Here is a 26,209-nt window from a genome sequence, read left to right as displayed (position 1 = left end):
TTCATGCTTCAGTGGCCATGATGGCAGCAGCCCCTGGAGATGTAATTATTGACATGGAAGACAGAAGACAAATTCTAGATGGCCAGGTACTTCAATAAAACAGTATCTCCACTCCAGACACTGTTACATCATGTTGAAAAAGATCTGTTTTTATGCCCTGTATTGTTTTAAAAAATAAACTGAGAAAATTTAACTTAATTTATTTATGTTTCCCCAATTGTTTTACAGAATTCGGAAAAGGTATGTTTAAAATCACTTTACACTTTATATCTAAAGTAATCTGCTGTAGGTTTACAGGATTATTTTAATTAAACTCTGGCTTTTGTGAACTATTTTGTAGATGGAGGAGGCTGTGGACTGGTGGAGTAAACTCTTTGCATCTATTGGAGAGAATGAGAAATGTGGCCCGTATCTCCAGAAGGGATATTCCACTTTAACAGTAAGTTTAAGTATAAAACGTCTCACTATAGTCAGATCAGTGGTTTTCATGCTGTAGCTCATAGCAGTATGTGGCCATGTGGGTCATGATAAATCTATATCAGTAGATCATATTTGTTCTTTTGATGATCTTCCATGAGGGCAGAGGTCAACAAATCATGTTTTAGACCAAATGAAGGAATCATTCCACATGCTGATGTTTATAATTCCAAATCTGTGTAGTGTTCGCAATGTGTCCTTTTACAAAGAGATACATGCAATGTGCAAGATGTGCACACAGTATTGCATTAATTTTTGTAGTATTAAAATCGTCGTCACTGGTAAAGAGAGGGGTGGTTCATGTGATGCTGCCTTTGCCAGGTAACCCAACCCTAACCGAAAACACAGATAAATTTTTTTTAAATAAAACAGGTTTATATGATATGAAAGTATGTTAATGTTAGGTCTAAAATATAATTTAATTGCATTTTGTACATTTTATTTTCTATCCCATATTTATTTATTCATATATTTATCTATCTCACCCATATAAAATGAAAATGTCAGTAAACTCATTTTTTTAATGTATGTTTAGCCTTGTTCTTTAAAAGCTTTTTTTACAGCTCTGAGACCACTTAAAAATTAAAAGTTTCTTTGATTTTACCAAATTGAAAACCTCTGGAATATAATCAAGAGGAAGCTGGATGATCACAAGCCATCAAACCAAGCTGAACGGCTTGAATGTTTGCACCAGGAGATAAATAAAGTTATCCAAAAGCAGTGTGTAAGACTGGTGAAGGGGAACATACCAAGATGCATGAAAACTGTGATTAAAAACCAGGGTTATTCCACCAAATATAAAATCTTAAAACTTTATGAATATGAACTTGTTTTCTTTGCATTATTTGAAGTCAGAAAGCTCTGCATCTTTTTTTTGTTATTTCAGCCATTTCTCATTTTCTGTAAATAAATGCTCTAAATGACAATATTTTTAGTTTATAGAATAAAAACAATGTTTATGTTACTTAAACATATACCTATAAATAGCAGAAACGGAAGTGGTCTCTTAATTTTTTCCAGAGCTGTATGCTTAACTTTATCAGTTCTAAATTTGTGTTTAGTAGGAAAAAAAAAATAGTCTTATTACAAATATGTACATTTTACATTTACATTTTATTTGCATAGTAATGTATACATTTACCAGTGAGATCATTTAAAACATTTACCAGTGAGATCATTTAAAACACACTGCATCTGTGTTCCAGGTCTACCAGCAGGAGCTTGAGGCAGTGACAGGTTTCCATGGGCTCACAGACTTCTGTAACACATTTAAACTGCACAGAGGAAAGACTGATGATGACGAAGAGGACCCCTCTGTAGTGGGAGAGTTTAAGGCAAGTGTATTTCAGTGACTGCAGTCAGTATTTATAAATGAGCTGCTATTCAGAAAGCCCTCTTTGCTCTATTCACTTTGAGTGTGATATTCTCAGATTTCTCAGTGAAACCTGAACGGCTGTAATTAAGGTACTGGTGCTGCAAATGGCATGTAATGATAACTGGTGCTAGCCCGCCATCTAGTGGTGACTGTTATAAGGGTTAGCTTTGACATAAAGCTCTGAATTTGTGTACAGGGATCATTCAGAATTTACCCCTTGTCGGATGACCCAGAAATCCTCCCCCCTCCACGGCAGTTCCGGGAGCTACCTGAGAGTGGACCTCAGGAATGCCTGGTTAGAATCTATGTGGTGCGCTGCATTGATCTACAGCCCAAAGACAGCAATGGAATGGTGAGAATTCAGAAACCACACCTATGAGAAACTGTATATTAATGTTGTGTAATGTATGATACACTAATATTGTATTGTGTGCTTAATGGTTTTCTGTGTTTATGTTTATATTCTTGGTCTATTTTTTTTAGTGTGATCCCTACATCAAGATTAGTCTGGGGAAGAAAGTCATTGATGACAGGGATAACTATAAACCCAACACACTAAACCCAGAGTTTGGAAGGTCAGAAATTGTTGTATGCTATTTGTATTATTACTGTTTTATTTACTGGACACTTTTTTATTTTTAATATTTCAGAAGACAAACCAACAAACCAGTCTCCTAACGTTTGATGAAACACTTCAATATGACTTAAAATAAAATAGCCATTGTTATTTTTTTACTGTATCTTTTTACTTACTTGATTCTGATAATTTTTGGCTAAAATAAATGTGGTTGCCAAATATTCTGTGCATCCTTAATTTGTACTTAATTCAAGTATTATTTTAATTAAATGCATTATACAAAAATAAATTAACAGAAATTGCTTTACCAGGTCATTATCTGGACAGTTTCTAGTGTTTTATTTAGTATGACCCCTTAGTCATTACAGTCCACACATAGTATGCTTAAAAGTATTTGTATCAGACACATTTGCTGGTCTGTTTAAGACAGGGCATTATCTTACACAAATTAAACTTAATTTTGCTTGCATTTGATTTAATGTGTTAATATTTACTTTTAGAATAATAGTGTAAGTTTAAATATTCTGTCATAACATTTCCGTTTACTTCTACTTTTAAAAAAAGTTATCTTTATTAATCCAGTTATTGTCCTTCTCCACCCTTTCTCACATGCATACATTCTAATGAATCACACTTGTGTTTTGCAGAACGTTCGAAATGTCCTGCTTTCTGCCACAAGACAAAGATCTGAAAATCAGTGTCTATGATTTTGACTTGTTAAGCCGTGATGACAAGGTTGGAGACACAGTCATTGACCTTGAGAATCGCCTCCTCTCTCGATTTGGCTCGCACTGTGGCCTTTCACAGACATACTGTGTGTAAGTGTTACTCACTCACTGCTATCCACGTTGAATTTATGTAGAGGAAATATTTATATAACCTTATATAGCCTCCCATTTATACACAGAAGTATAGTATGCAGTCTGAATAATGTACAATACACTTTATTCTATAATATACAGTTCAGGAGTGAACCAGTGGAGAGACCAGCTGAAGCCGTCTCAGATACTTCAGAACCTCGCCAGACTGAGAGGAGTCCCTCCTCCACAGATTGCAGATGATGGCAGTTGGCTTTCCTTTGCTGGACGGGAATATAATCTGCAGGATTTGGGTAAAACTCAGCTTGTGTTGTTCTTGGAAAAATTAGATCACCAGTTAGATTCCTCGGGTCATGCTGCTTGCCATCAGAAGTTGAAGTCCGAGAGAGCATAATTGACCATGCTCTCTCTGGGTGCGTGGGTGGTGCATTCTACTTTTAGTGTGAAGCTGGTCAGCATTTATCAGAGCTGGTGTGCTGCTCTGTTCCAAGCAGACTGGTCACCTAGTAACACTGCTACAGTGGCAGTTCAAAATTAGGGGGGTAATCAGCCATGTTTTTGTGTAAGACATGTTTTGTGCACCTTTCCTAAATTTTGATGTGCAGCACTACATGCAAATAGCTTTTAGCTCACTCAGTCACTGACTCGGACATTCAAGGCCCTATCTTACACCCTACACAAGGAGAGTCGTGATGCTCATTCCTACCTTAAACCCCGTCAACGGTCTATTTTTACACCTTGCACCGTGCCACTAAAATATCTGTATATATATATATATATATATATATATATGTCTATGTTGATGTGTGTGGTGGTCTGGAAAAGAGGTGTGTTTAGGTAAATTTTGCAGTGGAAAACACAAGTGCACCACTGACTAAAATTAACCTAAACAACAGTCAATCGTCAGAGTTCGTTTGTCCCTGCACGTACACCCCCCTCTCTTAAAAAACACACACGAACGCACAAAAAATTGTAATTACATTGCTGTTCCCTTAAATGGGCTGCTGTTAAGATATTAAGCACGCCAAAGTCAAAGTGCACCTCGCTCTTAAAGAGAATGGCAAGTGAGACACATGAAAGTTTACACCCAAAACACACTCATGATTAATTAACAGAATTACTTAATGTCATTTGTGTGTTTCGAGCTGTGCAAGGCATATTTTTGGCATTTTCATGATACCAAAGACACACGACATGCCCTAAATCAAGCTATTGCCCCTATAGAGCACTCTTACTTGGCAGGCTAAATATTTTTCACAAGGTTGTGATATTACGCCTAAATTAAATGTTGGTGTTTCACATTAGTGATATGAAAGTATGTCCTGGATATTTTGACATTTGCCACACTAGTTATGTGTCTTATTAAGTTAATAATAATAATGCTTCTGTGTGACTTTGCATTTCTAGAGGCCGGCAAAGTACTGCACCAGCACCTGGGTCCAGCTAAGGAACGTATCTGCCTGCATGTTCTGCGGAAGCAGGGCCTGGTGCCTGAGCATGTGGAAACCAGAACCCTGCACAGCTCCTACCAGCCCACACTATCTCAGGTGACTCCTGTCTAACTGCTCCTGCCTGGGCATGTTCAGAAAGCACAGAGTGGTTTTGTCAGATGTCACAACATTTTCCCTTGTCTCTTGTTTGATTCCATCTCACGTCCATTTGGCCTGTCTCTTTTAAGGGAAGAATTCAAATGTGGGTGGACGTGTTCCCTAAAAGTCTTGGCATGCCCGGACCTCCAGTGGACATCACTCCTCGTAAAGCCAAAAAGTAAGAGCCAAGCCAGTGGGTCCTTATCTCAACCTGTTCTCTTATCTCTTATTTAGCTTAATCATGATTCTCTTATGTCATTACTTATGCTCCTCCTTATGTTACAGGTTTTTCCTGAGGGTAGTCATTTGGAACACCACTGATGTCATCCTGGATGAAACCAGCATTACTGGTGAACGCATGAGTGATATCTATGTGAAGGGGTAAATATACACGATTCACTTTGCCATTTTTACTCTATATATTGCTGTACAGTCCACAACTCACACAATATCAGTATGCAAATTGATTTAATCATGAATTGATACCTCAGAAGATGGCTTTTTGGCCATTTTTTGGACATAATAGAAGGTCCTACCACCCACAGAAGGCAGTCCAGTGGATGATAAGGATTGTGACTGGTGGGACTCCTAGTGGTCCAGCGGACTACAGTGCTGCCACAATAATCAGGAGGTCACCGGTTCGAATCCTGTTCATGTAGCTTGCCATCGGCCATTGGCTACTCAGCAATGCTGCATCAGCAGCAGTTTGAAAAGAGGCGGTGGATGACTTCACATGTTTTGAAGGAGGCATGTGCTAGTCTTCACCCTCCTGGTGTTGGGGCATCACTATTGATAGGGGAAGTCCTAATGAGTGGGTTGGGTAATTGGCTGTGTAAATTGGGGAGGAATGGGATAAAAAATTATTTAAACAATTATATATATATAAAAAAAATGATTGTGGCTGGCGGCACCTGACTAGTATAGGTGTAGGTTTTCTGTGTTGACCTTTTCAGGATTTTAACTTTAATGAACATTTACATTTCCAAATTATAGTGTTATGTAAACAGTATTATCTGAATTTTGCGTAATTTCAGCGTTTACATAAAAAGTATTAAATCAGAACAAAATGTATTTTCCAGGTGGATGCCAGGTATGGAGGAGGACAAGCAAAAAACAGATGTCCACTACAGGTCCCTCGACGGAGATGGAAACTTCAACTGGAGATACGTCTTTGGATTTGACTACCTGCCTGCAGAGCAGCTGTGCCTTGTGTCAAGAAAGGTGTGTATACGTTTATAAGATATGCTGTGAAATGAGTAAATGCTGTCTGCTGAGTGTTGGAAAGTAACTAAATATGAATAGTAATTTTGCAGATAAGGTTATATCACATTGCTTTAAAATAGAATCGGATTGCAGGAGCCAAATGGTTGCTGTTCCTATCTATTTTCCAGCACCAGTGTTATGTGCGCTGAACTGTGCTTTACTTTTTCTTCACTGTGAAATTTCCCCATATGTTTTTTACTTATTGTTTACATTAGATGTGTTAATTGGAGTTGAAATCTTTTATTCTGTTTTTCCCCAGGAGCACTTTTGGAGTCTTGACAAAACTGAGTTCAGGATTCCTCCCAAACTCATCATACAGATTTGGGACAATGACAAATTCTCATTGGATGACTATTTAGGTAAACATGTATTACTATGCCATACAACCAGTTTCTATTAATGTCTTAATACATTGCTGCTGTCCAATGAAAAACATGTATTTCCATCAAACATATGTACACCCCATGCTTAAGTTCACTGTAAGGTGTTCTCATTTGTGTTGCCAGGTATTTAGACATTATTAGCTAAGTGTTAAATGTTTTTGGGTGTACAGTAAATCTATATTACTTTACAAGCTGTACACTGACTATTCTAAGTTTTATTCAAGTTTCATTTCTATAGTGCTGGTCCATGGAATTATATAATAACACAATATCATAAAAAAAAAAAATATCCTATGTTTACTATTTTGATGGATGTTAATATTAAACAACTGCTATATTTACCAGTATATTGCTGCACTCTCTTCTGTTTCAGTCCCCTCAGGAAAAGCTTAATTGAGAGATTTAAGTAATTAAAGGTGTTTGATTTACATTGGCATTAAATACCTGTGGTTCAATAATGAATTCTTTCTAAATATTATTGGAAAAGATCTTAGAGGCTTCATTAAAGATCTGAGATGTGCTGGCAAAGAATAATACATTAGTTTTGCCTTGTTTATCTTTCTCATACAGGCACAGTAGAGCTGGATTTGATTCACCTCCTCCCTCCATCCAAAACCCCTGAAAAGTGCAGCCTTAACATGCTAACACAAGGACCAAGCAAGAACCTGCCCTTCAAATCACTCTTCGCTCAGAAGTCTGTGAGAGGCTGGTGGCCCTGTGCCATGGAAGAGGACGGAAAAAAAGTTCTGACTGTGAGTGAAGAGTCCTGCATATGCTAATATATAGTACAGATTTGTAAATATAAAATTATGAAAAAAGTTAGTTACTACTCTGTTTCAAAACCATATGTTTTGCCTAAGAAATGTTTGTCCTGTGTTTTCTCTCTGACTAACTCTTGGGTGTGGTCACCACACTTTGTTTTTTACTGTGAGGTAGTAGTAATTTAAGCTACCTATTACTAACCACCACCAACAACTGAACATTCTAAGGAATTCTGCAGATCATTACAAGAATACAACAGTAATGATAAAGTGACTCACTTAAAGGTCAGGATAAAGAATTGAAAAGTTATTTCCTCTATTAATTATAAATTAGTCTTACTGTATTTTTTTAGACTATAAAGTGCACCTAAAATCCTTTAAATTTTTCCAAAAATCATCAGTGCGCCTTATAATCCAGTGCTGCTTATGTATGAATTCTACCAGTCAGGTTGTAAGGAGCATGTATAAATAAAGCTACTCCGATGAATTACAGAGTATAAGAAAGTTAGCGCTGCTAACCACACCTGGGTAGCACTGCTAACCGGTGCTGGGAATCGCTGTTAACCAATGCTGGCTAGCACAGCTATAAGGGACTGGCTAGCGCAGCAAACAGAGACTGGCTAGCACTGCTAACCGCAGCTGGCTATGCTGCTAACCGGGGCTGGGTAGCACTGCTAACCATGACTATCGTTTACCCTTGGACAAAGTACTGGAGTTCTAAGCGTATTGAAAATAAACAGAAGCGCTTTACTTGCCCAAATAACCAATTTTCAGGAGCGAAATCTGTGTAGATTTACATCCAGTGCTCGTTTGACTTTAAAATATATATATATATATATATTAATTACAGTTTTGTTTACTTAGGCGCATTCCCTAGCTTTCCTATTAGAAGGAAAACATGGTGACACCCTTGCTCACTTAGATGTAGGCATCCTTATTAATATCGCTTAATGCACCTTATAATCTGATGTGCCTTATGTATGAAAATAGACCAGAAAATAGACGTTCATTGATGGTGCACCTTATAATCCATGCGCCTTACAGTGCGAAAAAATATGGTAAATGGAATAATGGTCAGTATTATTTGGCTTTTTAACAAAAACAAAAAAATCCATCATATCCATTACAACTGCACACTCTAAGTTGAAGACAATGAATTATTTTCTGTACTGATGTTATTAACCTGGAACTGTTAACCACTCACATTCATGGACTAAGAAAATATATAATTGGCTTGGGATTTGCTGAGATGTATTCAGTAAGCATTTGCATAAATATTAACCCCCAGGGATCAGACATGAACAGCTCTTTTCATGTCTAGCCACAGAATATTTATTGGACTGAAATTGGGTCATTGTCTTGCTGGAAAATATATCTTCTCCCAGTTTGTAGTTTTCAGATTCAATGACATTGTGCTCCAAGATTTCCTTATATTTACAAATTATATCGACTATGCTTCCATTTATAAAAGCAGTAAAATTTCAACACATTCAAGAGGGTAAAAACATTTTATAGGCACTGATTATCAGAATCAGATTGGGATTTGCCAAATGTCATGAAACACACCAGGAACTTGATCACTACGTATACCTTACTTCATATCTACAAATTGGTAGTTTTACAGTATTGTATTGATAACTGCTCTGTACACTCTGTCTGATATTTCTTTGGTATGTCAGGGTAAAGTCGAGATGACTTTGGAGATTGTGGAAGAGAAGGAGGTGGAAGAAAGGCCAGCTGGGAAAGGAAGAGACGAGCCCAACATGAACCCCAGACTGGAGCATCCAAAGTGAGAGATGATTACCTTCAGATAATTGACCTGTATATATGAATGCGTAATGTGACAGCAATCTGACATTGTTAACTGATTTCTTTCAACAGCCGCCCGGATACATCATTCCTGTGGTTCACAAATCCATGCAAAACTATGAAATTCATTGTGTGGCGCCGATTTAAATGGGTCTTCATTGGAGGCATCATTCTCATTCTAGTGCTCCTGTTCATAGGAATCCTGCTGTACTCTTTACCTGTAAGATATTTAGCTATGTTGGTAAGAATATTTCACACTATGCTGCCAGTACCTGAAAGATTTATGAGTAATATCATTGATTTTCCTTTTTTTCCAGAACTACATTTCAATGAAAATTGTGAAGCCATTCTAAAAGGAGATCAAAGGGCTGTCACTGGAGTACATTGACAAAGAATGATGGGATTACCAAAATGTATCATCATTTTTATACATTGTTCTATATTAAAATTATTTTTACAATGTTCACAAATGCAGTTCAATGACCGCAGGTTTGCACTTTCTCTCGAATTTCATACAGTATAATTGACAGCATACAGAGCATAGCAAGATATTTATCACAACAGAACTTTTTGATTCAGTGTTGTAATCAAGTCAATTTATCAGATCCACTCACTCTCCTACAATAGTAATTTACAGGAGAACATTCAGATTCAACATATTGTACTGTATATATGATCATTTTCCACTGTATTGTGTAGACATACCTGCCTAAGCCTTGTCAAAGGAAATAAATGTTGAAATAACAACACAAATACAAAGAAATATATGTTTTTATTATTTGTTATTATCTCAAAAACAAATCACAAATGTTAGTTTTCTGCTGATGTTACTTGCACAGGACATTTATGTGCTGTATATTTATTTAAGAAAAAGAGCCCTGTAGATTTACTGTTGTGTGACATTATCATTACAAACACTGACTTAGCAAGTATGCTAACAGAGGCTGTCCAGTATTAACTTTGTATTGGAGGACTCATGTGTTTGTCACAGCCCAGGTCCTACTCTCATTCGCCTCTATGTATACTCAGGACATATCTTGAAACATTTACCTCAGAAATTGCATATAACTTAATGCAAGAAACTGCCACCTTGGGTTTAAATATGGTCTTTATTTTGTTGTTTTTTAACCTTGGTAATGCAGAAGGCCACTGCTAAATAGTGTAAAAAGGGACTTTTACGAATAACCTTTCGCATTTCTAAAAGCATTGTGAATGTAAAAGATCAAAGGCCCTTCAAAGCCTATAAATGTACATTGATTTAATGTTAGATTTTTAATAGGAATGCACCAATAGGCTGATGCCAATATTGGATATTACGTATGTATATATCTGCTGATGCTGATGCGGATATACACATTTATACTTTGCAGAGAGACTACACATCATGGTATAACTTTAGAAATAAATGTAACATTTATTTGCCTTTCATTTTGCCTTCAAACATCTGTATGCAAACAATAAAATGTTTAAAATAAAAATAATTTAAACATTAGTTTAAATCAATACATTTTAAAGTACCACAGCACAGCGTTGCTTGGTCCTCTTCCAGAATGCAATAAAAATGTCAGCAAATATTGGTTTGAAATATCAGCCGAATATGCTGATGCTGATGATTCTAAAAAAAGCTACTATTTTCTGATACAGATATAATTCAGATATAATCGCACATCTCTGTTTTGATGCCTATAAAAACAGAAATAATGAGTGTGTATATAGAGCCATTATTTTGAGATAGTATCTCAAAATAATGACTTAGTATCTCAAAATATTGAAAGCATCTCTAAATAATGACAGTATCTCAAAATATTGAGAGTATCTCAAAATAATGAGATAGTATCTCGAAATAATGACTTACTATCTCAAAATGATTACTTAGTGTGTCAAAATTGAGATAGCAGTTTACTTACAATAATAAAAGAGTGCAGGATTTTTTTTTTAGGTGGCTGGAATGGGCTTCAATAGAAATGCATATAAGGCAAATGTATAGCAGTGAAACTGATTCTTTGCTATACAAAGTTCTATTTAAAAATATCAAGAACTAGGTGCGGAAAAAAATAACTGTTGATGGGATAAATCACTGTATTAATATACACATTGTTTATAACTTAATATGTAATATGTATTCTATGTAAACCCCACCAGAAGCATGATGGGAAATAATCTCAGAAAGAATCTAGTTGCAGTCTTGCAATTAGTCATGCCCAGTCTTCGCAAAATCTTAGCCTTTGAGTTAAAAGTCTGTGACTTGTGTTTAGATGTGAGAGGGTGTCAGACCCCAGAGTTTGTCAAAAGTTTTTTCCGAGTCTTTTCAAGTCGTGTATTGTATATACAGCATTAGTTTTCCTTTAAAGCAGGAAAAACTAAAACAGCTCCAGGGCAAAACACCTTTTTAGTGCACTAAGTAGGGAGTGTAGAGGGGGTTGACATTGACCCATCGTCTCTGATAGGGTTGAGGAGTAGGTCCCGCCCACAAGGGTGGGAATCTCCGCGCTGATTGGTTTCTCTCCGCTGCCGGAAAACGAGAGTGTTGAGACTGAAAGTAAAACAATTGGACTCGAACTGGAGGAGCAGTGCAGACTTTTCTTTGTGGATTTTATTGCGAGACGACGAGAGAAAGGTGCCGAGAGGCGTTATTTACAGCGAGTAAAGCACCTGTTAATACATGTATGGTTTATTGCGACGGGTCTTTAGGTTTCTCTGCTTGTGTTGAGTTGAGTAGCGCGCTAGCTCAGTTCGCTAACCTGCCAGAACCGTCCATCACAAAAGCGCTCTGACTGGCCCAGTAACGGTCAAACACAGACTGCAGCTGGACGGAGTGCAGTTCACTAACAGCTCAGCGTTCCCTCAATACATACATTTACACGGTGCTGTTACTCTTAAGGCATAGCTACTATAGTTGTTAAGGGCAATGCTAGCTTAGCTAACTAACAAAGCTAGTTAGCTAGCTGGCTAACGCTGTGTAGACTTGTGGCTAGCTAGCTATCTAGCTTAGCTAGAATTGCAAGTAATTCAGAATAATTGTAGGTTTATAACTGTGGCTAGCTAATAGTTGTTCCTGATAAATTGGTATAGCTACTCAGAGATGGAGCGTAGCCACCTGGCCTGGAAAGAATGACCGCCTTGTCAGATAAAGCCACAGAAATCACTGAAAAGAGGCTGAAGTTGGAGAGTGACTGTCCCAGCTGTCTCCCGAAGCACTCTCAGAACTTCACTCCCAAAGGTGAGAAAGAAGTTCCTGGAACAGGATCACCAAAACATCAGCGTTACCGTCAAGGTTTGTAAAATCCTTATACTCACTATTGTTATTTATTAATTAACAAATTAAACGTGTATTTACTGCCACGCTACCATCAAATCCGTACAATGAAGTGGTGGACAAGGTAACTTACAGTAGCAGTCAAAGGTCTGGACACACCCCTTCTTATTTATTTATTCATTTTTAATCTTAGTATTTTGTTCATTGTACATTAACCTCCAATGGCATGGCAGGGAACAAAACAGTATTTTAGTAGAACACTCTCCCAATAAATTTCTTTAAAAAAAAAATAACATACACATAAAGGAAAAAAATAAGAGACCACTTCAGTTTCTGAATGAGTTCCTCTGATTTTTTATTTCGGTGTATGTTTGAGTAAAATTAACATAGATGTTTTATTCTGTAAACTGTGGACAATATTTCTCCCAAATTCCAAATAAAATGATTGTCATTTAGAGCATTTATTTACAAAAAAAATTAGAAAAAAAGGCTGAAATAACAAAAAAGCAGAGCTTTCAGACCTCAAATAATGCAAAGAAAACAAGTTGATATTCATAAGTTTTAAGAGTTCAGAAATCAGTATTTGGTGAAATAACCCTGGTTTTTAATCACAATCATGTCATGCATCTTGGCATGTTCTCCTTCACCAGTCTTACACACTGCTTTTGATTAACTTTGTATAGCTATAAATAACATTCTTTGAACAAGTAAAGTGTCAGTTTACAGTTCACAAATGGGGTTTTACTTTCATTTTCTTTGTATTTATGTAGTCTATATATTACATAATTTATTCAGGCATAGGCATTCACAAATTGCACACTGTTGCTCTGGTATTGAACTGTATGCTTGTACTGGGTAGCTGTGTCCCAAATTTGAAATATCCAAAATAGAAAAAAATGAAAAATACTGGAGTGGGGGAAAGATATACAAATAACCACTTTAGTACGGTAAGAAATCACATTAATTGCCTTACTCTTCACAACTGGTATTATGAAGTAGTTAAGTAAGTATCGTAAATCTACTTACATCTCATGTTTTACGATATTTATCTTACTTGGGCCTTTCTGCATATGTCTGACAGGTTCTACATAACATAGGTTCATATACATAACATAGGGCAGTGACTTGAAATAACCTTCTGTTGTGACAGGTACTTTGGACACCTATGTGTTAAAGTCAAAAATGGACCCGGATATGGACAAAACTGCCCAGGAAGTGAACAGGTAAACCTCTGACTTTACATTTTGTATTCATTATATTGTATACCTGCTGTAGATACATGAACTAAACCTTATAAGTTTTGCTTTTAGTCTCTTTGATAAAATTTTCTTTTTTTTTTCTCTCTCTACAGCAATGTCACTGGTGGTGTAAAAAACGATCTTCATAAACACGAGTGCAGTGAAAAAGACGATGGTCCGCTGACTGATGACAAGCTTTTTGAAGTTCAAAGAAAGTGTAAAGATGTAGAAGACCCCACATTGCACAGTATTCAAGAAAGTGTTTTATTGCCAAACTCTAATAAAGATGTAAAAGGAATGCTTGGACTAAGTCAGGAAGGTAAAACTGTCAGTGATAATGATATCATCCAGAAGAAGCCCACTAACGGAGAAAAATCTCTTGCCTCTAACTCACCCGACACAGACCTCAGCAAAGAAACCCCCATATCTACAGAGAAGACAATGACAAACCTCACCCTGCCTATGAACACTAGTTCTAATGCTGATGTGGAGATGCTGAGCCCGGAGAGTCCAACTAGCAAAACCTTCCAATTTAGCAACTCTGGTGAAAGTGCCCCTTCTCCCACAGTATCTCAGGCATCCTGTGTTCCATCCTGCACTCCTGTAGAGACCAGTTCCTCCATTAATACTGCAGTTGTAAACCCAGAGGGCGTCATTGAGAAACCTGAAGAAACGGCCATGGAAACTGGGGACTGTGAAATGCAGAATTCTAGTATCAGTTCTGTTTTGCCAAAAATGAAACCTAAGGAAGAACCTGCTGCCAGCCAATCAAAGCAAGCGCAGATTCGCAGGTACACATGCATAAATGTGCAAATGTATTGTTACACAAATCCATAGCTACAATCATAAATGTGTGATTGCATTTTATTTCTTTTCTTTCCCCCAGTGAGCCCATGCCAGCGCCTTTGCCATGCAGTGTTAAGAAGTGGTTGGGAACTCCTATAGAGGAGCTGAGGAGGATGCCACAGTGTGGTCAAACCCTACCGCACCTCAGGGCAGCAGAGAACCACAGAGTCCTAATAAGGGTAAGTTGTGCTCTGTGGAGAGAGATGCTGTGACGTTTCCAGCCAAAGCCCTGGGGCTCTCTGTCAGTTTGGGTCTCATCAGTCTCTAGACACTCTGTTAAGACCGCTGCTCTTCTCACACACCTCTCAATGCTTTAGTGTGTCATTTAGGGTTCAGGTTAAGGTGATGGAATTAACCTATTAATATTCATTTTGCCTGACTGTTATCAGTAATTATTACATCTGCAGTTTTCCCACTGGTCACTTTTTATGTGAACATTTTAGTGGACATAAGTGGACTATCCAGGGTAGTCTCTGCAACACCAAGTGACCCACTTAGAATGTGTTTTAACGAAACCAAAGAAAACTTAGCAATATGCAGTACTTTTTTGTTCATACCTTATGAACAGTTTGTTTGCTGGTTTGATAATGCAAACAGGCTAAATGTAACTAGGAAGTGCTATTTTTAGATGAGCTAACTGTAGTTATTGCTGTATGGTCTGGGAAATTAAAGTAAACACAGTTTATTAGCTACAGTTCTATATTTTTTATTAAACAAAGAAGCTTACAAAAGTGAGTTGAATTGAATGAAATTAATTTTTAGGGTGCTTTTACACCATCAAACATTTCTGTTTTGTCTGAGCTATAATAGCAGGTGTGAAAGGTGCCACAAACCTCCATGGGCCAAAATTTGGTTTGACCAAATAAGGTATCCTTAATCTGGATCAACTAAGCTGTTTGTTTGTAGCGTGAAAATACTTTTTTGTACAGTTCTGACTTTTAAACCTATTACAGGAAGTTGAGGCAGACTAATCAACTAATAAATAATAGAAGAAGAAAAAGAACAGGTGTTGTTCTAAAATCCAACTCCCCTTCTTATGCGCTCATGTCATGCATCAGAATGAGCAAAGATCTTAGATCTTAGTGTGCTCGCTAAATCTTCTGTTTAATATGTTACTGGGTTTTTGTTATTGCTGGCTAGTTCAGTTTTTTGACATTGATATGAGGCCGTAAAAGTGCAACTGCCTTTCAAGAAGTGTTGTAGGTGTTTCCAGTTATACAACTGCAAAGTGTATAAAAATCAACTGTAATTGCTTTACAGACAGACCTGCTCAAAGCTGGTGAGGTTCCTGTTCCATACCCCAGCAAATTCCGAGATGCCTGGGATGATATGAATGTGAAGATGCCTTGCTCAGAGAAGAACCTGTTTCCTGTGGAGAATGAGGTATCCTTCAGCAATTTAGACTAATCACTCTCTGTAACTTCACATTCTCTGTAATTGAGAATTGTGCTCTATATTGATAGCTGTATGAGATATTTAGGTTAAAAAAAAATAGTGATATCCAGACACACCCCTTCTTATTCAGTTTGAAGATATTAAAGCTACACAGGAGCACACATAGAATTATTCTGTGAGTAAAAAGTGTGTAACAAAACAGAATATGTTTTATGATTTAGATTCTTCTAATTAGCCACATTTATAGTTTGAGGACTGATCTGCACACTTTTGGTATTTTAATCTCAGTGTCTTCATGAGGGAGAGTCACCTGGAATAGTTTTCTCAGCGTCTTAAAGGAGTTCCTGGAGGTTCTGAACAATAGTTACTGTTTTTCCTTCACGCTGTAAAGCTCTAGCTCATCCCAAATCACCTAAAATCACCATCTCAGTTGGGTTTAGGTCAGGGTATTGATAAGGCCAAACTCTTTATTTGTTTACTTCATAATTCGATATGTGTCCTTTAATTGTTTCGATGCCTTTAATATTAATGAGAAGGTGTGTCCAAACCTATGACTGCTACTGTATGTGGTGAATTGTGTAGGATTAATAGTGGTGTTAAGTAGTTTCCACCTTGTTTCAGGATGGAAATGTAGTGCATAGTCGATGGGAGTTGATTCGCTCTGCGTTGGAAGGTGGATGCAAAAGTTCACTTGACATTAAGGTGAGTAGAATTGAATGTTTTACTAATATATAACCTGTTTACACTTCGTCACTTAGTTCAAGCATGAGTAGTATCAGGATTATACCTGAGGTGCTCAGAGACGCATTACAGCAGGGTTAACTGATTTAAATGTGAGAACCTAAGCTGAAATACCAATAACAATGAAGTAATTGTCAAATTTAAAAAACGACATGCCTTTAATATCAGTTTGCAATGTATTTCTGAATCTATTAGTGGCATTACAGTATTAAAATCAGCCACAATTCTTTTCTCTATCCATTAAACAAAAAAATCAGTTCAGTGTGCATTAAAATGATCCTTTAAGCTACATTATTAATATATGTAAAAGGGCTATAGTTACTTTCTCATATCCAGAGTTTTAGGGAGTAACTGATGTTGCTGTAACTGATGTTGACTACCAGTTGAAATCTTCTCAGGATACGATCCAGATACTAGTCACATCAGTGCTGGGCGGTATAGAAGAATTTAGAACCGTATACATTTTTCACGTACCGGCACACCGCTAGAGGCGCTGTGGAGTGTTATTGTAAAAGCACACAATGTAGAACAGCACCAAAGAAACACACTGCTTGCTAGATAACACTAGCCAGTTGACGTAACAAGCTAACGCACTGGAGTAACTGGAGTGAGAGGAATGGAATTGCGCAATCGATCCACAGCTCAGAGAAAAGTCCCTCTCGTCCCTCAGACGAGCCCAGAATCAGTCCTGAGTGTGGAGTCATTTATTCTGCACAAGAGATAAAACTCCCTAAAACTCTGGATACTAGGAAGAAACTAACTATAGCCCTTTTAAATGTATTAATACTGTATTTTGAAGGATAATATTAATGCACACTGAACTGAATTGATTTATTAACTGAAGAGAGAAACGAATTGTGGCTGATATTAATACTGTAATGTCTCTAATAAAAAAAAACATTATAAACTTTTCTGACTGGCTTTTGAAAATATCTCCTTTAAATACTTAAATATTTTGTATTTTTAAGGTCAATTTATAATGATTTTGGAACTATTTAAAATGGAAGCTGTGTTAAAGATGTTGGCATATCTTTTTCTAAGGCCTATTGTTAACATTTTTCAGCAGTTTTTTTTGCCAATAAAGTCTGATTCCTTAATATATTGTGTAATCTTCTGTGACAAAGTAATCCCAATAGTAATCAAAGCCTTCATTAAATCCTTAGTGTTTTATATTATATGTACTAACAGTACAGTCACAAACCTATATTAAAGCCCAGTCATGCAAAAAAAAAAAAAAAAAAGATAAAATAAAAACACTGTGATATAGATTTTTGGTCATACCGCCCAGCACTACATAAAGTGATTAGGTGTAAAAAGGGTCGAATTGAGCAAGTGCACACACAAATATACAAGTATAATAATTACAAACATCACCAGAAGATGGCAGCAGTGTTGCAATATGTCTGTCTCTCTAAACCGAAATGGGATCTAAAACCGATTTCTTACTGTTTGTTCTTTAGTCATGTAGTCAGGCCTGTTACAAGCTTCAAATATTAGCTGACAGTTAATTGCCATATAAGTAATTCTGATTCATCTTTAAATCAGCTTTTTTTGTTCATTGGAGGCAAGAAAACTCCATACATTGTGCTTTGAGAGGAAACAATATTACAAACTGCTGTCTGTGAACGCTTTATAACACCAGTCAGAAGGTTTTGTTGTTTTCAGACCCATGTGTCTAAAATAAAATTGCTTTCTGCTTTCATTAATTTGCAAGTAATTGCCTTTATCTAGCAGATGTAAGCGCACCCAAGTCACGTTCTCTACTTTGCAGCATATACATCTAAAAGTGAAGCCTAATAACTGTGTGTTATGATTGTAGTCAGCTGTCTTAAATTATATATTAAGTGAGTGTAATTGTTTCAGTAAATTAAATAACTATGTTCTTGGCTAAATCAACTTTAATCTTGCAGGATGCAATACTGAGTTACAACACTGCTCATGCAAAGAGATGGGACTTCACAGCTTTGAATTATCTCTGCACTGATGTAAGTATCAGCCTCCATTTTTTGGCAACTTGTCATTAAGCGTGTGGGTGTGGAAACTTTAAATGTACATTTCATCAGCCATACAATTTAAACCACGGTTTAAACCAAAGTTGGCAGTAAAGTAAATAGCCTGTTCTCAAAGCTGTGGTGTTGGAAGCAGTTAATATATAGCAAAGTAAGGAGTTAAGATCTGAGTGACCCAGGTGTCCATAGCTTGACTACTGAGTCAGAGCATCTTCTACAGGTAATTCTGACATTGATATGTTAATATCAGGCTTTGGTAAGTTGACAAAGCTGTACTGGGGGCCTGAAAATATTAGGTAGGTGGGTTTAATGTTAAGCTGATGTGTGTAGATAAGCTGTTAAATTGTGTTCTGTATGTAAGGCAAACCATGTCTAGTTTTTGTTCTATGGTACAGTAGAGTTCCCCATAGCACGAAGACCTGCCTAATGTTCTGGAGATGCTCTGACCCAGTCAGTCATTTAGGCATCACAAATTGGCTCTTGTCAGAGCAGATCAGTTCTCACACTTGCCCCTGTTTTATACACACCACCTACCTTGCTGCCTATCATACACTACTGGTTAAAAGTTTCAGAACACCTCTTTTTTTTGTTGTCCTGTGGCAGTGATGCATGGTCCAGACAAGCTGCTTTTTTATTTTATCATCTTAACAATGTCTTTATTACTGCACATCTCCTGTCAGACCTCCTTAAGTCTTCTCTTTACTGCTGAAACATAACATTCATCCTTAATGTTAAACTGGGCTAAAGGCATTGCCAAGTGGGTCAGCCAGATCTTTTTTGTACCAGTTTTATCCTGTTTCAAGAGTCTTTTGAATGAGTGTGAAACAGTACTTACTACTGTTTTGCTTTGTTTGTAATATTTTCTTGGAAAAGTGTTAATTTAAGTTCATTTGTTTTCCTTAGAGGCCCTGGTACTTTACTGCAAAATTTTGTACACTGAATTTTGTACCATTTCAGATTATTGACAGGTTCTGAACAGTTGGAATGGCTAAAACAAAGGCCAAAAAATGGGGTGTTCTAAAACTTTTGACCGGTAGTGTATGTCTGATAAATCCTCATGTTGCCACTGAGGATAATGATAATCAATGTTTTTAATTTCACCTCAGCAATGTTAGTCTTATTTATTAGTTTCTGATATTAAATGTCACCAATTTCATGAATTCTACCAGTTTTTTAGCTCAAAATTGTTTTTTTTTTTCATTATTATTGTGGGCAATAATGAAGATGTTATCTTATTCATTTGAAACTAGCATGAACTGATCAGCAGTTTGCAAAAATGTTTCAGATTTTTAGTTATTTATTTATATTTTTACTGTTATTGCAGAGAAGTAGTGCATGTATATTGATAAAGCAGGTGAAGGGTTATTGCTGTGTCACTGGATGACTAGATGATCTAGAGAGGTTTTGCCTAATGTGAGCCTAAAGACTGTAAATGATTTAGCGCCACAATAAGGACATAGCGTTGTTCAGTCATAGTGACGGAGCAGCTCACCTCCGAGTGGCTGCGTAGCCGGCAGCCTACGTCTGCCCCTTCTGGTGCCTGATCCCTAGGGCCTCCCTGGCATCCAGCGGCAGCCAATTAAGACAGGGGTGGGCATTCAGTGTGACGAGCAACAGCTGGCAAAGGGGAGGGGGTGGCTGTTTACCTGCTTACTGCCAGTAAACATGCTCAACAGATGGGCTTCACACTCTCACAAAGATCCTGGCCTGGGATCATCTTCACGGGGAGGTGAGTTAAGGAAAGGTTTAGTGCTGAAGATCTTTAATGAGGCTTCATGAAGTTAGAAGCAGTTTGAGCTGTCTTCGGTTTTAGAGAAACATTGTGGTCTAGTTTAGTCTTAATTTAATCTGTTTGGTCCTAAGCTGCATATATCGGGTGTTGTGAAGCATACTTACAGAAGAAAGACTTATTTTTGTTAGTTTGTCAGTATAGATAATGATATATGTTTTTGATTGATTGCAAATATTGTGAGCTTGGGTAATAATTAATTCACAGGACAGGTAGTATCACATGAGGTGCATTAAATCTAACGCATCATGCTGTGGCTTGCTTAATGTAATAGAGACATTTACACTGTTCCCATTTATTGAACAATATATATCGCATAACTGCAAAATATTGCAGTGTTATAAATTACTTTAATTGTAATACACTGCCTGGCCAAAAAAGGTCACCACCTGGATTTAACTAAGCAAATAGGTAAGAGCCTCCCATTGGATAATCACTGCATGGTTGATTGTCTTTCAGCTAGCAACAAGCTTTTTTTTAAACTGTTTAAACTGATGCAGTGAGTAGCTTCTCATTTGTTAATCAGCTATATGAAAAGACTTGTCCTGTGATCATGGAAAAGATGTTAATCTGTTTCAGAAGGGTCAAATTATTGGCATGGATGCAGCATAGAAAACATCTAAGGAGATTGCTTAAACTACTACAATCGCATTATTAGAAAGTATAAGGACAGTGGGGAAACATTATGTTCCAGGAATTAATGTTTAATAGTAAGAGTAAGAGCATTTCCACACACAATGTGAAAGGAACTCAAGGTATTGGGACCTAACAGCTGTGTAGCCTTAAGAAAACAGTCAGTGAAGCTAACCAGCAAAAAAAAGCATCAATTTGCTAGGGAACATAAAGACTGGTCTCTAAAACAATGGAAGAAAGTCATGTGGTCTGATGAGTCCAGATTTACCCTGTTCAAGAGTAATAGCCTAGAGCCCATCATACAAGCCTGTTGGAGCAGTGCTAGTCAGGTCTAGGTTCAGCAACAGCATGTGCTGAAAGAATGAGGTCAGCAGACTACCTGAATATACTGAATATAGACCAGGTTATTCCATAAATAGACTTTTTTCTTCTCTTTTGACACATGCGTATTCCAAAATGACAATGCCAGGATTCATGGGGCTCAGGCTTAAGTAAAGATGAGCAGAATCTTGTGGATTATTTTGATATTTGACTAATCTAGTGATTATTTTTCAGATTAGTCCACAATGAATTTGCCATGCCCTCCAACTCTGCTTGCTGTAGATATGACTCCTGTTTCCAGCTTTCTCTATTGCTTTGACACAATAGAAACTGCTGAATATGGGATTTTAATGCCCTTTAAATGTCAAGAACATACATTTAAATGTGCAAAGTACTGATGTTTCATGAGGAAATATGTTAACTGTTGTGTTTGGGCACGTTTGGAGACGCAGGCAGAGCTGAGTGTAAACTGTTTGTTCGCAGTATTTTGTGTAGTGCTACAAATTAACGACTAGTTGACAATGAACATTTTAAGTCAACAATTTTATATCGATTAATCGTTGCAGCCCTAGTAGAAACGATGCCATAATCACAGCTAAACACGGTCCAGCACAATATTACAGTGTGGGACCTTTTTGTGGCCTGGCAGTTTATATAACTCATCCCCTGATTTAGGATGCATATGTTCATTGAAAACTGATTAAACAGGGACTGGATCTGAGCACCAATTTATTCAATTTACTTACATTTATGCAATCACTAATTTTACCTTCTATATTTTTTTGTATTTAACTTTATTATTTTCACTATATATATTGATTTTTTCTTGTCAGAAAAGTCAAGATTTAGACCATTATGTGATTCATAAAATAAATAAACGGAGACCACTACAGAGAGTGAATCCCTTTTACAGCAACTGTGTGCATTAATATATGTGTATGTGAAGAGAATATGAATACACTGTAAATGGTAGTTGGTGAATTATGTTACATCATTCATGAATAGGCAAAAGCCATTTCTGTGCTTGCCAGTAAGTTTCATTAATCAAGTCCTGTGCCGATGCCAAGAGCTCGGCGTTCCTCCTTCCTGCTTAAAATAACTTTATTGGAAAACGTCAGCCTTCTGTAGATCAATAGCTAGCAGTGGTGTTTTATGGCTCAATCCACTTTAATTAAACTGAGCCATTAAATCTGTGAGGGGCCTAATCAAAGTCATTAGCAAAGTGCCGTTTGTTCTAATGAGGCGGACATTAATGGTACTGTATCTAAAATGACCTCTTAGTCAAGAGCAAGATTTTTTAAACATTTTTCCAATCAAGTGTGTACCCAGTGTGCACATATCCACAGATTTATTGGATCCGCAATCTGCACTCATGTCATTAGTCACTGTGAAACTAGATAAGACCTACTGTGTAGAATGTATCCAGACCATTTAGAGCCTTGCAAATGTCCTTTCTGTCACTGACTGCTGGGTCTTGTTTTATATCTTAGTGTGACGTAGAGAATCAGGGAGGGTTTCTGAGCTAGCTGAGTGTTTTATTTATTTATTTATTTATTTAGTTTGCTTAGTAAGTGATGTGACAGGGTGGTTATAGAGGGATGTGGGACATGGTGACAGTGGAATTAGACTGTGATGTAATATTACAGGAAACTTAAAATTTGGTCTTAACATAATAATAATGATAACTTTCTCATCTCATATAATTAAGCAAAGTGTTTACAATTGAGCAGAACATTTGCTCTTCTACACCTTTTTTATCTTTAAATATTCTTAACACAAGCAGCATCTCAAATTGTGCAGCATGGAAAGCATCAACAATCAGAAACTCTCAGTTCTCAGTCAAAACAACAGAGGGCACTGCTATCTCACTTGTGTTCTAACGTTTTTGTGAAAGAGGTGGCTGATATTTTTAGATAAATCATGCTGCTAACGTGGTTAATCTATTGAAGCACTATTCTTGTGTATTTATGTTTATATGGCAGCTTTCACAGCTCCTTTTTACACACTCTCTCAATCCCACAGTTCACATTCACACACACTCTCGCCTGCTCCCATATTGGCTGTCTTAAATTGTTATGCCATGCCTGTAGGGTTTGTGTAATGGTTTCTATTTAAAATGCCAAGCTCTGCTCCCTAATCTAAAGATTTGAGGACTTGATTAAATTTGGTATGGTTTCACAAGACTCGAATACAGTAACTGTCACAGAGCCATTTGATTGACAATGAGGTGCATTGGCTATGGAATGAAGCAAAAAATAAATAAATAAATAAATAAAAGATATTAGGCCCTGTCCTGTAAATTGTTGTGAAAGTGCTGCTAAAATGAAGGTGTCAGCACGGTGGTCTCTGATAAATGTCAGCGGTGCCTGCCCTGTGGAAAGCCCTCTGCTCTCGTAAAACATTTATATGAATACTTCACACACCCTTTCACAGCTCTGTGTGGTTAATCCCTGAAACTGGACTCTCAGTGTTCTGTGGAGAAAGGAGCTAACCATTAGCAAATAGTGGTTGTGCTCTGTACAGTATATCATTTTAGCATTGCTATTGCATTGTGCACATGAGCTATAGTCACATCGCAGGTTGTGCAATGTCAAGGGCAAATTCTATTCAAATTATACCAAATAATTCATGATGCAGCTTTTTTGCTGCTTGATACAAAATGAAAATCCAAAATGTTCCTGTCTAACAGACACAGGTTATATCTGCCCTGTATCATTTATTTCGCTCCAATCTTTACTCCAAGTATATTTGGAATGCCTTATTAATATCACAAGACATGTAGGGTCAGTGTAATATATACCAGTTAAATGTTTTATCAGTTGGAGTGTGAACACATTGGATGTAAAACCGTCCTTTTTTTATTTCTGCCTTTCGCAAACAAGATTTTATGGAAAATAAATGAAAAACAATAATACATTTTTTCTCGATTTTCAGATTTTTTGCAACAAAAATCTGATAGTATAATTCATGTTACTTTGTTAACAAGATATGAAACTCAAGAAAATATTAATTTATTTTATTATGAGGTGCAACAATGGAAAACTATAAAAAAAAAGGAAAAATGGATGAAAATCCATTTCTTCTTCACGATGCTAAATGTAAAAAATAATGAAATAATGAAATTTTACACCCAATTTTCTGTTGTCAAATAGAATATTCTCAAATGGTCAGAAAATGTAACTGATAAATGTTACACTGGCCATGTAGAATTATTTGACTGTTGTGACTTTTGTAAAAAAAAAAAAAAAAATAATAATAATAATAATAATAGTAATTTAATCATTTTTAATTTCGCAATATAAATCACAGAAAAAAACACACTACAATGTGAGTTTTTTCGGATATTGTGTAACCCTCATAGTAGAAACCTTTAATTGAGGTTTAGTTCTCCTGTTACAGTTTCTCTTACTCGCCGATTCCTTTGCCCATCAACCTGCTGATTCATTCAGAGAGAATGAAGGTGATTGAGCACGAGAGAAGTGTGTTAGTGTATTCAGTTCCCAGAGCTGCACAGGCAGGGTGTGGAGACGAGAACGCTTTGATTTAGAAAGCCCTAACTCATGCTACTTCAGCGCAGTCCCGCTCGCCCTGTCAGCCGGTTTAATTCATTATGCCCAGAGGAGCGCTTTATGATGTCAGCCGGGTCATTACTTATGACGGTGTTTAGTCAGGTCTTCTTTGCAGCCATATAAATGCTTCTTGGCAAAACTGTCATTCAGAGCTTCCTGTCCAGAAGTGCCCTGCACCGCCTTCAGCTCCTCGGCCATTTGCATCTGTTCCAGGAAGCCCATTTAATCAGCAGAGCATGCCCAGTAACCTTGATGAAATGAGACTGGTGACTGATCGCCAGCGCGATCGCAGCCAATATGTTTGAAAATAACTATGCTGTAAATCTCTGTGATGATAAAACAGCAGCATATTTGTTTTTGCAGAAATCGTGCTGGCTTGCTGAGCCAGCGACTGCGGCTCGAAATTCTTGAGCTGAGGCTGGTTATTGCTAAGCGATGCTATTTGTCTCGTCTGAGATGTACAGCGTGGGCGTTTGACCGTGTTTTAGCCGTGGCAAAAGTGAACTAAAAGCTAGCCTATGCCCCCTCTTCCTATTTCCACTCCAGTGATGTCATTCCCCACAGGGAGTTCCTTTGATATTGCACAATAATGTTTTTTGACCTCTGTACACTACATTCTGACTTGTATCGTTCTCTCTAGAAATGAAACTTTGATATTGTGTTTATTATTTTCTAAAAGGTAGACTGTTGTTTATTACATAGAGTGATGGAATCCAGTTTTAGGTGCCTTGGAAAATGGAGACGTGATGAAGTCAGGATGAGTGTCAGGATAGTGTTTTTGACAGGAGAATTTGAAGTACAGTATCATCTACATTACTTTGTTATATTTCATAATTTAATTTTGTACAAAGTCTTAGTGCTGTGATGTATTATTATTATACTTTACATTTGGTTTAGAACTAGATTTGTTTGTTTAGATTTTACCCACAAGCGCAGGTGACATGTATTACCCACTGCTATCCTGTCAAGGGTCTTAAAGTTTGGATGTCTGCCGATCCAGACATATTTTAATGAATGGAGATTCAGCTATTTTAATCTAGTTTAGAGTTTTGTTTTAACCACAGTGTTTAGCATTCCATCTAGTGACTCATTAGTCCCATTATCCAGTACTATATTTGCCCAGAGGTATGTGTGAGTGGTTTCTTTTAGTGACATAAGAACTGCATATTTTTTTTTATCATTTTTAAACCAGCACAAAAACAGAATCTGAAGCTGAATCTTCAGGTAGCTCAGTCAGAACGGATCATAAGATGTAAAAGACACTTTATGACAGAAGTAGTCCACTGTCTTTTTTTTTTAATTAAACCAAAATAAAGTGATATTACATAAGTATTTATTAGCAGCACATTTTATCTAAATT

General features: G+C 36.9%; 2 protein-coding genes across 5 annotated transcripts in view; both read left to right on the top strand.

Moving 5' to 3' along the window:
• The window catches only part of myofl (myoferlin like), a 50,458-nt gene extending 40,643 nt beyond the window's left edge, over window positions 1-9,815 (top strand). For all 4 annotated transcript variants that reach the window (XM_022684747.2, XM_022684745.2, XM_022684746.2 and 1 more), the window contains exons 38-54: window positions 13-86; window positions 229-240; window positions 341-439; window positions 1,683-1,811; window positions 2,049-2,204; window positions 2,336-2,427; window positions 3,077-3,247; window positions 3,392-3,540; window positions 4,655-4,794; window positions 4,926-5,014; window positions 5,122-5,217; window positions 5,916-6,057; window positions 6,359-6,458; window positions 7,053-7,234; window positions 8,923-9,032; window positions 9,125-9,272; window positions 9,370-9,815. In XM_022684747.2, coding sequence (XP_022540468.2) covers window positions 13-86; window positions 229-240; window positions 341-439; window positions 1,683-1,811; window positions 2,049-2,204; window positions 2,336-2,427; window positions 3,077-3,247; window positions 3,392-3,540; window positions 4,655-4,794; window positions 4,926-5,014; window positions 5,122-5,217; window positions 5,916-6,057; window positions 6,359-6,458; window positions 7,053-7,234; window positions 8,923-9,032; window positions 9,125-9,272; window positions 9,370-9,405 — 1,925 coding nt within the window. In that variant the 3' untranslated portion in view covers window positions 9,406-9,815. The remainder of the gene's footprint in view (window positions 1-12; window positions 87-228; window positions 241-340; window positions 440-1,682; window positions 1,812-2,048; window positions 2,205-2,335; window positions 2,428-3,076; window positions 3,248-3,391; window positions 3,541-4,654; window positions 4,795-4,925; window positions 5,015-5,121; window positions 5,218-5,915; window positions 6,058-6,358; window positions 6,459-7,052; window positions 7,235-8,922; window positions 9,033-9,124; window positions 9,273-9,369) is intronic.
• A 1,726-nt stretch (window positions 9,816-11,541) lies between these two features.
• The window catches only part of parga (poly (ADP-ribose) glycohydrolase a), a 39,165-nt gene continuing 24,497 nt past the window's right edge, over window positions 11,542-26,209 (top strand). Inside the window, exons 1-7 of the mRNA XM_007249481.4 lie at window positions 11,542-12,326; window positions 13,459-13,531; window positions 13,660-14,337; window positions 14,433-14,571; window positions 15,653-15,775; window positions 16,409-16,489; window positions 18,439-18,513. Of these exons, the coding sequence (XP_007249543.3) occupies window positions 12,164-12,326; window positions 13,459-13,531; window positions 13,660-14,337; window positions 14,433-14,571; window positions 15,653-15,775; window positions 16,409-16,489; window positions 18,439-18,513 (1,332 nt within the window). The 5' untranslated portion in view covers window positions 11,542-12,163. The remainder of the gene's footprint in view (window positions 12,327-13,458; window positions 13,532-13,659; window positions 14,338-14,432; window positions 14,572-15,652; window positions 15,776-16,408; window positions 16,490-18,438; window positions 18,514-26,209) is intronic.

Source organism: Astyanax mexicanus, chromosome 7 (genome assembly GCF_023375975.1).
Source record: "Astyanax mexicanus isolate ESR-SI-001 chromosome 7, AstMex3_surface, whole genome shotgun sequence".
NCBI classification, from domain to species: Eukaryota; Metazoa; Chordata; class Actinopteri; order Characiformes; family Acestrorhamphidae; genus Astyanax; species Astyanax mexicanus.
This window is presented reverse-complemented; position numbering and strand designations above follow the sequence as displayed.